At 45.2% G+C, this 15,000-nt stretch overlaps 1 protein-coding gene across 4 annotated transcripts in view; it reads left to right on the top strand.

Annotated features, from left to right (window-relative positions):
• Window positions 1-15,000, top strand: part of col4a3 (collagen, type IV, alpha 3) — a 44,815-nt gene that overhangs the window by 10,234 nt on the left and 19,581 nt on the right. For all 4 annotated transcript variants that reach the window (XM_034603563.1, XM_034603564.1, XM_034603562.1 and 1 more), the window contains exons 8-47: window positions 3-29; window positions 245-319; window positions 567-629; window positions 718-753; window positions 829-876; window positions 1,650-1,724; window positions 1,805-1,849; window positions 1,944-2,006; window positions 2,116-2,160; window positions 2,237-2,290; window positions 2,404-2,445; window positions 2,633-2,714; window positions 3,010-3,045; window positions 3,232-3,396; window positions 3,509-3,601; window positions 3,766-3,861; window positions 5,206-5,276; window positions 5,399-5,587; window positions 5,702-5,870; window positions 5,987-6,079; window positions 6,312-6,416; window positions 6,499-6,593; window positions 6,931-7,081; window positions 7,233-7,346; window positions 7,466-7,633; window positions 10,257-10,346; window positions 10,444-10,578; window positions 10,970-11,068; window positions 11,168-11,257; window positions 11,374-11,513; window positions 11,790-11,916; window positions 12,819-12,899; window positions 13,012-13,113; window positions 13,233-13,280; window positions 13,370-13,555; window positions 13,749-13,879; window positions 14,265-14,337; window positions 14,494-14,565; window positions 14,683-14,808; window positions 14,914-15,000. The exon at window positions 14,914-15,000 is cut by the window's right edge and continues 12 nt beyond it. In XM_034603563.1, coding sequence (XP_034459454.1) covers window positions 3-29; window positions 245-319; window positions 567-629; window positions 718-753; window positions 829-876; window positions 1,650-1,724; window positions 1,805-1,849; window positions 1,944-2,006; window positions 2,116-2,160; window positions 2,237-2,290; window positions 2,404-2,445; window positions 2,633-2,714; window positions 3,010-3,045; window positions 3,232-3,396; window positions 3,509-3,601; window positions 3,766-3,861; window positions 5,206-5,276; window positions 5,399-5,587; window positions 5,702-5,870; window positions 5,987-6,079; window positions 6,312-6,416; window positions 6,499-6,593; window positions 6,931-7,081; window positions 7,233-7,346; window positions 7,466-7,633; window positions 10,257-10,346; window positions 10,444-10,578; window positions 10,970-11,068; window positions 11,168-11,257; window positions 11,374-11,513; window positions 11,790-11,916; window positions 12,819-12,899; window positions 13,012-13,113; window positions 13,233-13,280; window positions 13,370-13,555; window positions 13,749-13,879; window positions 14,265-14,337; window positions 14,494-14,565; window positions 14,683-14,808; window positions 14,914-15,000 — 3,787 coding nt within the window. The remainder of the gene's footprint in view (window positions 1-2; window positions 30-244; window positions 320-566; window positions 630-717; window positions 754-828; window positions 877-1,649; window positions 1,725-1,804; window positions 1,850-1,943; window positions 2,007-2,115; window positions 2,161-2,236; window positions 2,291-2,403; window positions 2,446-2,632; window positions 2,715-3,009; window positions 3,046-3,231; window positions 3,397-3,508; window positions 3,602-3,765; window positions 3,862-5,205; window positions 5,277-5,398; window positions 5,588-5,701; window positions 5,871-5,986; window positions 6,080-6,311; window positions 6,417-6,498; window positions 6,594-6,930; window positions 7,082-7,232; window positions 7,347-7,465; window positions 7,634-10,256; window positions 10,347-10,443; window positions 10,579-10,969; window positions 11,069-11,167; window positions 11,258-11,373; window positions 11,514-11,789; window positions 11,917-12,818; window positions 12,900-13,011; window positions 13,114-13,232; window positions 13,281-13,369; window positions 13,556-13,748; window positions 13,880-14,264; window positions 14,338-14,493; window positions 14,566-14,682; window positions 14,809-14,913) is intronic.

The following is a 15,000-nucleotide window of genomic DNA, read 5'->3' as shown; positions in this document are numbered from 1 at the left end:
AGGGTCAACCAGGACTGCGAGGGACAAAGGTAAGAGAACACACCTGAGCACCCATGTAGCTCCAGTTCTTCAGAAATGTTTTTCAGCTTCAGTTCCTGTATTAATGAGACATTTCTGAAAACATTTAAAGGTTTAATTTGTGTCATCAAACAACGTTACTCCAGATGTTTTTAGTCCTTCATTGTGTTGGAGATGATAAAGAGACGAGATGTTGCTGATTGTCTCTGTTTTGTTCTGGTCTCAGGGCGACTCGTTCGTCTACCCCGTCCCTCAGGATATTAAGGGACCAACAGGTCAACCAGGACCAGAGGGACAAAAGGTCAGTCGCTGGCCGACGTTTTCCAGACGAGACAAATTGTCTCCCTCAGTTTCCCAATAGACAAATCTAAGGAGGGAGAAATCCTTTCAACAGATTTCCCTGCGCAATATTGTAGATAGTACAAATTGATGAACCTTAGTAACTACAAAGATCACGCTAACATGACAGATAATTTCAGCTGTGGACCCAGGTGTTAAACACATTTAAACCTTAAAACCTTGTCTCTGATTGGCTGCTTGTGTTTCAGGGGCTGAGGGGAGATCTTGGTCAACTTGGACTCCCAGGACCACCAGGACCTGCTGGACGTCCTGTACGCTTCAAATCTGAAACTGTCAAACTTTATTTTAAGCATCAGAAATTCCCCTAAATGACATAAGCTGTTCCTCTTTCTTTTTTAGGGAAGTCCAGGGTTTCCTGGGTTACAGGGAGAAAAGGTCAGTGTGCTCAGAGGCTGAACCGATCTGAGAGCAGTTTTGTTATATCTTGAAGACGCTGTGTTTGTCTTTCAGGGTCAGGAGGGTCCCAGTCCAGTGATCCCAGGTCCCCGAGGACAAAAGGTGAGTAAACCTCCACATCATTGACTGTGAATTAAGATGGACGACATGACAGCTCCCTAAAGTGAAGCCAAACCCTCTGGATCGCCCCCTGGTGGCTGGCAGCAGTAAGGGTCATTAATAATAACTTTCTTAATTTGGTTTATTGGCGGGTGGTAACCAACGTCAAGGTGCATTAGCACCATCCACCTTTTAATAAGCAAAACTTGATTTATATAGCATTTTTCAAAACAACCATTAGGAAGTTCCTCAAAAAGAGAACAAATAAAAACAATAAAACAAAACATCAAAGGCAACAAGCACAAATGATATAATACAGGATTGCAGATGTAATGCACCTTGACGCTGGTTGCCACCCGCCAATTAACCTAACAAAGAAGAAGATATAACACAGCATCATAACACCTCCTCCTCCACGTTAGTAGATGGGACATGGACCAAACTTTAAAGTCAAAGTAGACGTTAACTAAATGTTTGAGAGAAGAAGAAGAAGAAGAAGAAGAAGAAATGTTTGTCAAAGATGTTTCTGTCATTTCAGCTCGTTCTTCTCTCACTGATGTTTGTTCAAGTGTTTCTGATCAGTTTGGTTTGAATCAGTTATTTGATGATATAAAAACAGGCTGAGACGTGATGATTGACAGCTGACACTGACTCAGGATTGGTTGAGCTCAGATAGTGGAAGGAAGAGGAAATGTGTCGTTCATCTTTATTTACAGTCTATGGTCCAGATTTCAACACAATCCTCATTAGCATCATCTGCTGTGTTTGGTTTTCAGGGTGATCTTGGACCTCCTGGGATTCCTGGACAGAAGGGAATCAAACTGTACGCTGAGGGACCCAAAGAGCTGAAGGTCTGTCTTTATATGTCTGTCTCTGTGTCCTCATGTCTGTCTGTCTCTCCCCCTTATATCTGTCTGTATTTATATTTCAGGGAGAACCAGGTGAAGTTGGTGAGAAAGGCTGTCGTGGACTTTATGTGAGTCGACTCTGACCGAACCAACAGCTTTAGCATGATGTTATACAGTCTGCAGCTAGCATGACTGACGTGTGCGTTTTCTTTTGTGTTTCAGGGTGTACCTGGGAAAGAAGGGGTGAAGGGAGATAAGGGTGAGCAAGGTGACCTTGGCTCACTGGTGAGAGAAACATTGATCTATGATTAAAATTGATTTGAATTTATTTCTTCAGCCCACAGTAAAGCTGTCACTGAGCAGGTGGTAAAACGTGTTGCTGTTTGTGTTTCAGGGTAAACCGGGAAAAGATGGACTCGTCGGAGAACTCGGTGATCTGGTAATTAATGCTATGCTAATGCTAGTTTAGCATTCCAGACTGTGCAGAGACTGACTTCACCTGTTTGTGTTTGCAGGGAGACGCAGGGGATCGTGGGTACCTCGGTCCTCCAGGTATTGAAGGAGCCAAGGTGAGAACTGTATGAAGCACAGGAACAAATGTGTCAGATTTTAACCTGGACTTCATTCAGGAAAACGTTGCTGTGTCACCTCAAACTGTCATTTTCTACTTTGGTATTTTTAGGGGGAGACAGGTGATCGTGGACTTCCAGGTCTTCCAGGAGAGGTGAGTCTGAGGGAACTGAATTTTCTTGTTTTATTCTGCTCATGGAAAAGTGAATGTCGTGGTCATGAAGCTGTAAATTTAATCTCACCAGTGACAACAGGACGTCTGGTTCATTTCCAGCTGCGACATGTTTTAGCAGCAGCAGAGTGTTCGTCCTCACATTAGACTTCTTTTGTGTGTTTATCAGATGGTTTGGAATCACATATTCCTGAAGGGTCAGCCTGGTGTCCTAGGGCCCCGAGGAGCCCCTGGAGCCCCTGGAGAAAGAGGTATCACAGAGTCAATTATGAAGAGTTAAAACAGTTTACATCATTTTAAATCACGTTTTAATTTCATTTGAACACCTGGTATCAACATCTGTCTCAGGTGACGTACCAGTGTGATTGACAGCTAGTGCTGTCACATGGATGTCAGGCTCCACCCCCCACACACCCCCCCACCCCCCATGTCCAAATATGGTTACATCTTGATTAAAAAAACCAGGATGGCGCTGGACAGTGATGAATTCTTTCTTCAGCCTCCTCTTCTTCCTCATCTTCTTCCTCTTCTCTGCATTTTTTTTAGGAATCCTTGGCTTTCCTGGACTGGAGGGAGAGTCAGGTACACACCACACCCCTCTCTCTCTCACTTACTGTTATTGATCATATAAATATCAATATTATTAATCATCAGAATTCATCATAGTTACATTATTAGTAATTAAATGCAAACATGAAATAAGGAAAGGAACATATTTAGTGTAATAGGTATAATATTACTTTAAATGAAGTCACTTCTTCTTTTAAGGTTTGGCTCCTACAGGGCCTCTGGGCCCCCAGGGGACACCTGGTTTGACTGGACAAAAAGGAGAAACAGGAGAGCCGGGACCCCTCATCATTGGATCCCCAGGAGAGACTGGAGTCCCAGGAGTTCCAGGAGCTGAAGGAGAACCAGGAGAACCAGGAGAACCAGGTGATAACAACTTTTTTACAAAAAGATTCATGACGAAAGATTCAGACGAACAGAATCTGTCGTAGAAAAACGTCTGACGGACGTGACTGAGAGTTTCTCCTCTGTCTTTCAGATTTCCTGCCAGGAGACGTCGGTCCTCCAGGAGCTAGAGGTGTGAAAGGCCTGATGGGACTTCCTGGGACCAGAGGGGAGGAGGGACAGATGGGTGAGACTTCACGTTAAGAGGACATCACATGACATGATGACATGTGATAACGTGTGATATGTAGTCGTCCACTGACATCAGTTACTTTCACTGTTAAAATTTCAGATTTCTGATGGAAGCTTTGTATGATTGATTGGTTGATTGACTGATTAATTGATTGACAGGTGAGAAGGGGGAGACATGCTTCGTCTGTCCTGTTGTTTCCGGATCCCCTGGACCCCCGGGTAGACCAGGAGAGCCAGGTGAAGCCGGGGTGACAGGTAAGAACGTGTCCGACTGTTTTCTTTCCTCAGATTATCTGAACGCTAGATAATGTGATCCACACAGTGACCTTTGATCACAGGTGAAGGTGGGGGGGTTATGACCTTATGTTTAAATAAAATTGTATAATATACAATATGTCTACTCACATATTCTACCATTACTGTCAATAACTCATTGCTGCTCAGTTTTTCTCTATCAGACAATTTCTTATATATAAATACTTTAAAGACCGTGTAAAGAAATGAAAAATATATTTTCTGAGTTTGTCAAGCTACAGGGCAATGTGCTATCAACCACCCAAGCAAATCTGATTGCTTAAAAAATGGGCAGGTTTATAAAAATAGGGATCAAAATCATGACAAAATCAGCAGTATTCTCCCTGACTGTGCTGCCTTCAGGTGCTGTTGAAAAACCAAAGTACTACAAGTACAACCAAGCTGAAGTATCCCTGTATGTGCAATTTGCCCATTTACTAAAGCAAAATGGGCTGTCACCTGAATCATTGAAAATAATCATAAGTGTTGTGTTTAATTGCAGCGTCATCTGTTCAAGGCTCCTTTTGTCCTGACGTACTTGAACGTATCACGTGTATGTGTGCTTCTGTGCAGGCGCCAGCATGTGGTGCTAGCGCTGCAGCTAGTCACTTTTGATCAGCGGAGAACAGCTTGGTTTTCATTGAGATACTTCTTTTTCTTCTTCTCTGCTTGGTCCACCCTTCAAAAATGTTCTTCTTCTTCATACGGTCCAACGGTGGCCAAAACGTCAAGGAAACTATTGTTTAGCTTTTATATAGTTTTAGGGGGCTATGCTAATAAGGGCCGATAAAATGTATGATGACGTTGTGCAGTCCCCCTTCTCACACTCACACAGACAGACAACGGTCAAACTTCACAATTCAGTACAACAAAGTTCCAATTCTTTTCAATAATCACTTACTGACATGAACAGCATGTTAACAGACACATGGCTGTACTTCCCACGGCCTTAAAACATTGACACTCTTTTCCGTGAAGTTACAAACTGGTTCTTCTCATGTAGTGAATCCTGTTGTTGTGTTGTTGTGTTGTTGTGTTGATGTGTTGTTGTGTTGTTGTGTTGATGTGTTCAGTTCCATCAGCATCTGTTGGACTCGTGTCCTGGGAGAGGATCCTCACATGGGACTGAGCTTTATTCACTGTTCACAGAGTTTCTCTGTAGTTTGACTCTTGTTGAGTTAAGAACAGAGGAAGTTGCTCCTTGTTAACATCTGTGAGACAAACTGGGATTTGTGAATATCACTATATACTAATAAAAGCTGAGAGCAAGTAAAAGTCACCTGTCTGCTGTCGTAATGTTTCCAGGTGTGAATGGTTTTCCGGGACCTGAAGGTGACAAAGGGGTCACAGGAGTTCGAGGACCACCTGGTCCACAGGTGAGTCCAGCACTAAATATAATATAATATAATTTGATACAGAGTTAGCTTAGCAACAGTTAGCAGATGACAGTGATCACATAACTGCCATGTGATCACATGACTCTTACTTCTGTCCCCAGGGCCCCTTTGGTTTTCCCGGCTTCCCGGGGACCCCAGGACCTGTTGGTGAGCCAGGGATCATGCACAGGGTGGGGGAGAAGGGGGAGGAAGGGGCCAGTGGGGGGTCAGGACAATCAGGTCTTGAGGGGACAGACGGAGCTGTGGGAGTCCCTGGACGGAAAGGTGTTGTGGGACAGAAAGGAAACCCTGTGAGTATCAGTTCGTGTCAGATGAGAGGGGGGGTTGGGGGTGGTCAAACCGAGTCAGTCACATGCCACCAGGTCAAAGACGGAAATCTGTGGTTCTATGTGTCTGCCCTCCAGGGGCCTCTGGGACAGAAAGGTGACAGGGGCCCACTCGGGGAGAGCGGCCCCAGAGGACTTATAGGACAGAGGGGACCTCCAGGACCTCCTGGTATCGGCATTCCAGGACCTCCAGGACCTAAAGGCAACGTGGGAGTCTTGGGACAGCGAGGGATTCCTGGAAAACAAGGTGAGTCTGTCCAGGTGAGAGAGTCCTCTTGAGAGTGTCCAGGACAGGCGTTGGGTCAGACCCTGAACTAAGGACCTGTCTCTCTCTCTGTCCGTCCATCCGTCCGTCTGTTTCAGGTGAAAAAGGTTCTCCAGGTGAAATCAAGACTTCTCCAGGTGATCCAGGACAGAAAGGAGAGAAAGGTTTATCAGGAAATCCAGGACCTGAAGGTGAGACAGGTTCACCTGTCGGATCGGGTTTTAAACTCAAAACTAAACAATCTGTAAAAATCTACTTATATAAGTCACTGGTCACACTAACCATGTAAACGCTCAGGGCCCCAGAGCTGGGCCCCAGCAGTCCGCCAGCTCTTTATTTGAAATATGCAAAAGTCAAACTGCTTCATTCACATTTCTGTTCATGTTCATCTGCTGATTCACTTGTGTGTTCTGCTGCTCACAGGTGTGACAGGACCTCCAGGTGATCCTGGATCTGCTGGTCCAAAGGGAGAAGAAGGAGACAAAGGGTTTTCTGTGCAGGGGCCCCCAGGGTTCCCAGGGGTGAAAGGTCAGTGTAGGAAGAGTACTGAAGAAACCAGTCGGCTGATGATAAATAGCAGTAATGCATATTTATTTTTGTCTGACCGCAGGAGTGAAGGGCCCTCCAGGTGCTCCAGGTTTATCGAGTTTTGGAATCAAGGGACGAGCGGGGCCATCTGGTCCACCGGGGATGCCGGGGCCAAAGGTAGTGTGGACCAAACCTAAACAATGTAGAACGTTTCGGAAAGATGTCAATAACATCTGAGCAGAGAGCGACTCCAAATAACAATGTGCAAGATAGCAGCGTTTGTATCTGAGATATTTTAGCATCATTTCTAAGAGGAAGTGGTGATGAGTCTTCAGACTTTATTTACTGTCTCTGACCAAAATATGTACATTGCCATCAAAAAAATAGTGTCCCTTGTCCTTGAGGTGTAAGTGGACTGAAGAAGAAGAATACCATCCCACCTCTGTCAGACCTGTGTAGCTGTTAGTTGTAAACAGAGGTGATGTCGAGCCACTGTCTGTTTCTGTGGTCACAGGGGGACAAAGCTACTGGTTTCCCAGGACAACAGGGTCAGTTAGGCCCTCAGGGAGATGATGGCTCTGTGGGGTCCCAAGGAGAACCCGGACCCCAAGGAATCAATGGAGTTCCAGGACCTCCGGGACAAGATGCACCACCAGGGCCCAATGGTAGCTCATTTTAAGTTATGATGAAGAATAAAATACTGACATCTCTCATAGGCTCAGGTTTTCATGTAGAGACAATATCACCTTCACCTGTGTCAACTTTTTCTTCTTTAATTAACTGAACTGAAGTGAACTTAAGTGGAGTCTCTCTCAGGTCGTAGTGGTCTGGATGGTGTACCTGGTCCCCTTGGCTTTGTTGGACTCTGTTTAGAGGGGGCTCCTGGACCTGATGGAGAGGAAGGACAGATGGGTGTCATTGGATTCACAGGTAGCGACTGTGCAATATATTCCTTTTCACTCAGGAACTTGCCCCCGACGTTTGTTTATAGAATTTAGTGAAACAAGAACCCACTTGTCTCTCAGTCTAACAGATATTCTGCTTTCCAGGGGCCAGAGGCACAAAAGGGTTACAGGGGGACCCTGGGCTGCCAGGTGTGGGATCCCTGGGGCCTCAGGGGGCATACGGGACTCCAGGGTTTGATGGACCTCAAGGGCCAGTAGGAGGTATCGGACTGGAGGGCCTGAGAGGGACCAATGGGGAGCCAGGAAGCCCAGGTGAGGGCTGCTCCTCACTTGAGAGAACAGCTATCTGTGCTAATGCTAATATCAGGTCCCTACTTATTAATGATCTGATTGTTGATCATCAGATCGATTGACTATGTCTAACTGAAACCTGGCTGCAGAATGGTGAATATGTAGGTTTGAATGAAGCGACGCCCCCCCACCCATATTTATACTCATATTCCTCGAAGCACAGGCAGAGGTGGGGGGGTTGCAGCAATCTTTATATCAGACTTATCAACCCTCGACCCACAGGTAGTTATAACTCGTTTGAAAATCTTATAATCATACTTCCCAGCCTGAAATCACATAAACCAGTTCATCTAGTTATCGTAGATCGTCCTCCTGCCCCTTACTCTGAATTCTTCTCTGAATTCTCTGAGTTTCTATCTGAGCTCGTTCTTAGGACAGATACAATCATTATAACAGGTGATTTCAACATTCATGTAGATGTTGCCAACAACAGCCTTAGTTCAGCTTTTAACTCAACAATAGACTCAATTGGTTTCACCCAACATGTGAATAAACCCACTCACTAGTTGATAACTTTGTTAATAGAACAGCAGCCTCATTAAAAACAACCCTTGACGCTGTGGCCTGCTAAAAAAGAAGAAAGTAAATCAGGAGATTAGCTCCATGGTTTAATTCTCAAACACGTGTTTTAAAACAGACATCACGGAAGCTAGAGAGGAAGTGGCGTTCCACCCGTCAATATGATTTTCACCTGGCCTGGAGAGATAGTCTGATAAATAACAAGAAGGCCAGAAGCTCCTATTATTCTTTATTAATAGAAGAAGATAAGGTTCTTCTTCAGCTCTGTAGCTGACAGAGTCACACCTCTACTGATCCATCTATTCCTCTAACTCTGAGAAGCAATGATTTCATGAACTTCTTCACCAATAAAATTATAACCATCAAGGAAACAATCCACAACCTCCATAAACAGCACAGATCCACGGTCCAGAAACCATAGAACCACCTGTAGCACCAGATTTATATCTGGACCTCTTTTCTTCAGTTGATCTTCTGAACTGACGTCACTAGTTTCATCATCTAAACCAACAACTTGTCTTTTAGACTCTGTCCCAACTGGACTGTTTAAGGAAGTTCTCACCCTAATTGACAGGTTCATATTGAATCAGATTAATATGTCTTTGTTAACCGGCTGCGTACCACAAGCTTTTAAGGTAACTGTAATTAAACCTCTGCTTCAAAAGCCCACTGTTGATCCAGATGTTGTAGCTGATTAGACCCAAATCAAACCTTCATTTCCAAAACCCTAGAAGAAGCTGTTGCTAACCAGCTGTGTGACGACTGAGACAGAAACGATCTGTTGGAAAACCTTCAGTCAGGATTTAGAGTCATCACAGAAACAGCTGTTAACAGTTACTAACGACCTTTTCATGTCCTCAGATAATGGACTTGTCTCTTACTGGTCCTGTTGGATCTTAGTGCAGCATCTGACCCCACAGATCATAAGATCCTGTTACACAGACTGGAGCAACATGTCGGGATCAAAGGAACATCAGACTGGTTTAAATCATATTTATCACAGATTTCAGTTTGTTCATGTTAACAATGACTCCTCCATGCACACACAAGTTAGTCATGGAGTTCCACAGGGTTCCGTCCTTGGACCGATACTCTTCAGCTTATATCTGCTCCCTTTAGGCAACATCATCAGAAAGCACCTCGTACACTTCCACTGTTACGCAGACGACACCCAGCTGTACATATATGAAGCCTGATGAATCTAATCACTTAGTCCAACTTCAGGAACGTCTCAAGAACATCAAGGTCTGGACGACCCAGAACTTCTTACTTCTCTTCTTACTTCCCCCCACATTCATTCATTTATTTTGATACATGTCACTAACTATGTCTTTTTATGTACTATTACTATTATTATTATTAGTAGTAGTAGTAGTAGTAGTATTATTAACAATAATACTTATTAGTCATTAATTATTATATGAACTGTTGCTGCTCTCATTAATAATCAACAGCATCTTGACACTGTTTTCATTGTAACTAGTCAGAGATGATACCTGATGCTGCACAAGTGTTGCTGGTCTCTCTCTCCTCTCTCTCTCCCCCTCCCCACTATCTCTCTCTCTCCCTCTCTCCTCCCCCTCCCCACTATCTCTCTCTCTCCTCTCCCCTCTTTTCCACCCATCTCTCTCCTCTCCTCCCCATTTTCCCCTGCTCACCCCAACCGTTCGAGGCAAACCCCCCCCCCCCCCCCCCCCCCCCCCCCCACACACACACACACACACACACACACACACACACATTGAGTCTGGTTCTAGAGGTTTCTTCCTGTTAATGAGGGAGTTTTTCCTCCACAGTCACAAAGTGCTGCTCATTGTGGGAACTGCTGGTTTCTCTATTATAAACGATTTTAAGGTCTTGAACTTTTATTTAAAGAGCCTTGAGATAATGTATATTATGATTTGGCGCTATACAAATAAAATTGAATAAAATTGAATTAATGCTGATTCTAACTGAACAGGGACGACAGAATGAACGAGTTGTTCTGTTGAAACAGTAGGTGAAACGAAAGATGGCGGCAGCTGTACGTATGGGATCAACAACCTACAGTATATGTGTGTTATAGGTATCAGAGGGGACATGGGTCCTCCAGGACTTCTTGGGCGTCCAGGGGATGATGGGAAACCAGGAGAGACGGGGCGACCAGGACCACAAGGTTTAATCACTCAATCAATCAATCAATCAATCAATCAATCAATCAATCAATCAATCAATCAGTTGTGTCTCACTTTAACTTTCTCTCTGTGTCTCAGGTCAGATGGGAGTCGACAGGGTCAGGGGTTCTCAGGGGCCTCCAGGGCCTCAGGGGGACAGAGGGGAGACCGGACCTAAAGGACTCCAAACCTCTGTTGAGACACATGGAGACCCGGGAGACGCTGGAGAACCAGGTTCGGTTTTCTTTGTGAATGTAATAAATCACTTCAGTCGCTGTTAAACAAACATCAGCAGAAATCCTTTGTGTTCCTCTGGGTTTATTTTGAGTTTATATACCTTTAATTTAATTTAGTTTGTTACGTATAAAAGGCTTCGGCTAGCAGTGAATTACCTTAGCTTAGCATGAAGACCGGGAACAGGGGGAAACAGTTAGCCTGGCTAGCTGTCATATCAATGACTGTTTATAAAGACCATCAGTGACTGTATATCGATATATTCTATATACGTTGTATATGTAATCTGGTCACTGTGCAGTAGTCATCAGCGGTTGGATGACGATCAAATCACAAGTCAGTCTCACATCCTGTCTGTGACCTGTCTGTCTGCTTCCTGTCTCACCTGCAGGGCCCACAGGTGTCACTGGTAGTAAAGGAGAGAGGGGCCTCCCTGGATCTCAGGGCCCGGACGCCAGCAGTGGTGCACCTGGAGACGTCGGACCACAAGGTGCAGTGTTTGGATCATTTTTAAGTGAATACAGAACCCATGTTGTTTATGATTTAGTCTTAAACTGAAACAAACTAAATGATTGTGTCTGTGAGTCAGGACTTCCTGGCGACCCTGGCAGAGATGGACAGACGGTTCCTCCTGGTCCCAGTGGTCTTCCTGGTAACCCAGGGGAGATGGGGAGGCCAGGTAACGTTGTCATCCCCACCCACGACTCACTACATGTTAAAAAAGCAAATATCAGAGGATCTTACAGTCTTGTCAGGTTTCTGCTTTTCTGTGATCTTCTGATTCGCTTTGTGCAGGATTTAAAGGTGAGAAAGGTCCCACAGGCCCTTGTGGAGAATCTGGCTCAGATGGGTCACCAGGATCAGGAGGACCTAAAGGTTCTAAAGGAGAACCGAGTCCACCTGGACCAGGATCTAAAGGATGTCCTGGAGAGAAGGTATACAGCAAGAGCGCAACATACATTAGCTTTTTTCCTTTCCTTTAAGTCTGCCCAGTGTCCTTTTCTTGCTTCTTCTTGTTCTTTGACCTTTTTCTATCTCTCAGGAACTCATGCTGTTTAAAGCCAAATGTAGTTTCTTAAATCAAGAACCTTTAAATGGAGAGTTTTTTATTTCCATTATACATAAATACATATTTATGACCTGGATGTCTTTAGTTTTGTATTTGACTATAGATGTGTTTGAGTGTCTTTCTGGCTCTGTGTCCCTCACAGGGGAATTCAGGGTGTCCAGGACTATTAGGAACAAAGGGGAAACCAGGAGACTCTGGGAACTTTGGTCTTCCAGGAGTATGTGGCCCCTGTGGCCCTAAAGGACACTCTGGGCCCCCGGGATGCAGAGGTATGATTCTTTACTGTTTATTCATTTATCTGAAGATTAAACAGTCGGTGGTCCATCTGTGTTCTGTATGTACATATTGTATGAAAATAAAAAGGTTCAAATAAAGTGATTTAGCATCAATTCAAAAGATGGACTTTTATTTAATTCATCCATCCATCCATCCATCCATCCATCCATCTATCCATCCATCCATCCATCCATCCATCCATCCATCCATCCATCCATCCATCCATCCATCCATCCATCCATCCATCCATCCATCCATCCATCCATCTATCCATCCATCCATCCATCCATCCATCCATCCATCCATCCATCCATCCATCCATCCATCCATCCATCCATCCACCCATCCATCCATCCATCCATCCATCCATCCATCCATCCATCCATCCACCCATCCATCCATCCATCCATCCATCCATCCATCCATCCATCCATCCATCCATCCATCCATCCATCCATCCATCCATCCATCCATCCATCCATCCATCCATCCATCCATCCATCCATCTATCCATCCATCCATCCATCCATCCATCCATCCATCCATCCATCCATCCATCCATCCATCTATCCATCCATCCATCCATCCATCCATCCATCCATCCAACCTAATCCCGCCCAGAAAACCTCCAGTGGAAGTCGTCCAGGCAAATCCCGACCAAATATCCAAACCATCTCAACTGTCTCCATTCGATATGAAGGAGTAGCAGCTCAACACTGAACTCTTCACCCATGAAACATGAAGAGATGAAAACTGAAGATACTGGAACCTTACTCACATTAACACATGACACCTTAACTTCACAGTTTCTTTATTGTCTGGAAATTGTTTTAACTTTGACTGGAAACTTGACTAAATGAACGTCTATGCTAAGCTGTCTGTCTGTCTGTCACAGGTCCTCCTGGATCTCTTGGTGAGAAGGGTAATGATGGTTCTTCAGGGACAACTGGCCCACCAGGACTTAGCGGTCTTCCAGGTATATAAACCAGTGATACACAGTTATTAATGCCATCAGTTGGCAGTAGTGCTCGTCCTCTGCATCTTCTACTGAGTTGATAGAAACAGGCTGGTGTAACACCTTTTTTTAGGTAACAAGGGGGCTCCTGGAGATCCTGGTCCAGCTGGTCCAAGAGGAAACCAGGGACAAGATGGGATACCTGGGCCTCCAGGAGAGAAAGGAGCTATGGGAGGTAGGAGGCCAGATTGGATTAAACTGGATCTGGTTTGAAAAGTCGGAACATTTACATGCACAAAATAAGTCAATTGCAAGAGTTGTTGTGAACAGCCTTGACCAGTTTTCTTTCCCCAGCTCCTGGAACTGGACCCCGTGGCCCAGAAGGAGAGAAAGGTCCACCTGGTGAGTCCTCACCTCTGATCATGAGTTTAACTTCAATAGAGCTAAAGAAGAAGAAACATAACACACGCCACATGCTCTCATCTCCTCAGGCTCTTTTGGAGAGAAGGGCCCTCAAGGTCCGTGTGGCCCTGCTGGTTCCAGTGGTCCTGGGGGAAATCCTGGTTGTCCTGGACCCCCTGGACCCCCTGGTCTTCCTGGCTATCCTGGAAGGGAAGGAATCTGCACTGCAGGACTAAGAGGAGAAGACGGAGTGTCTGGAGCACAAGGGCCAAAGGGTAAATAGGCACATTGAGTCCTTTTAGTAGGTGCTCTAGAGCGTTTGATCCTGATTTTCTCTTTAGCACTTAAAGGAAAGGTGAGGTTTAAATCACTTGTGACTGTTTGAGGGAGCTCTCGATGAATCCCAGCAGCGATGCAAACTCTGTAGGTTTCTGAACATCATGTCTCTAAGGGTCTCTGTATTTGTAGGTCCCCCCGGCTGTCAGGGTCCTCCTGGTCCTCCAGGTCCTGGTAATAAAGGAGAGATGGGAGCTAAAGGACCAACTGGTGACCCAGGATCACCTGGTTACCATGGCGACCCTGGGCCAAGAGGAAAGACGGTCAGTGTAACCCATAGTTACATAGATTGAGAAATTAAATTTAGCATCCAGTTAATCTCAAATCCAAAACGGAGAGTCGGTGCTGAACTGAGTCAAGTCTTTGGATTAAATAAGCAAATAAGAAATATTTAAACATAAATCATTCTGACTTTCAACTAAATTGGACCAGAAAGGTTCCGTTGATCTTTTTAGTGACTAGTGTTAATGTTGATGGGTTCATCTATGATAAATCCATTTTAAGATGCTTTTTACAACTAGCTTGTGATCTTTGTATGCAGACGACATTCTGCTGTATTTTTTCCATCTTTTTAGGAACTCATGTTGGTGTTGAACTGAGTCGCCTCTTTTAGATGAAATCATCAGTCAGTACGTTTGTCGTTGACAGGGGGAAGACGGACCCCTGGGTCCACCTGGACACAAAGGCGAGACCGGAGAAACTGGTGTCACAGGACCTGTGGGTAAGAATCCAGTCAGGTGACCAGTGTTCATGGTATCAGAGAAGCAAATCTGATGTTGCTGTTGCCACGTTATTCTGTGTGACTCTGAAGTGAAGCTTCCTGTTTGACTGTAACGTCGTATGACAGCGCTTCCCCTGGGCTCCCTGTGTGTTTCAGGTTTGAAGGGAGATGAGGGGCCACAAGGTAACGCCGGTTCACAAGGACCCCCAGGACCAACTGGGAGGAGAGGTATACAGTTACATCACACAGCAAACTGTCCAATCACAGCAGCCAGAGCCCAGCACGGGCTGCTCTGACACAGAAATTTAAAGTGCACTGCTCGCTACTGAATACTGCCCCCTGCAGGAACAAGGGGGAAGGATGCATCCAGGGAGGTGAACCTGGTTCTAGGAGACGAAGGCTTGACTGGAGATCAGGGCCGCCCGGGACAAAAAGGACCCCCAGGGGCCCGTGCGAGACCTGGAATCCCAGGTGAGTGTGCAATTATATTTGAGGCTTCAGGTCTGAGAGGAGCAGATACAGTTTTACATACAAACAGTGGGATTTGCATTTTAAAGCTGTGTTTCGTGGCTGCAGGTGTGAAGGGGAGTGAAGGGCAGGCGGGTAACCAAGGATCACAAGGTCGTCCTGGACTGAAAGGGGATCAGGGAGGCCGAGGATTCC

Source organism: Hippoglossus hippoglossus, chromosome 13 (genome assembly GCF_009819705.1).
Source record: "Hippoglossus hippoglossus isolate fHipHip1 chromosome 13, fHipHip1.pri, whole genome shotgun sequence".
Taxonomy (NCBI): Eukaryota; Metazoa; Chordata; class Actinopteri; order Pleuronectiformes; family Pleuronectidae; genus Hippoglossus; species Hippoglossus hippoglossus.
Note: the sequence above shows the minus strand (reverse complement) of the source record. Positions and strands in the feature narration are given on the sequence as shown.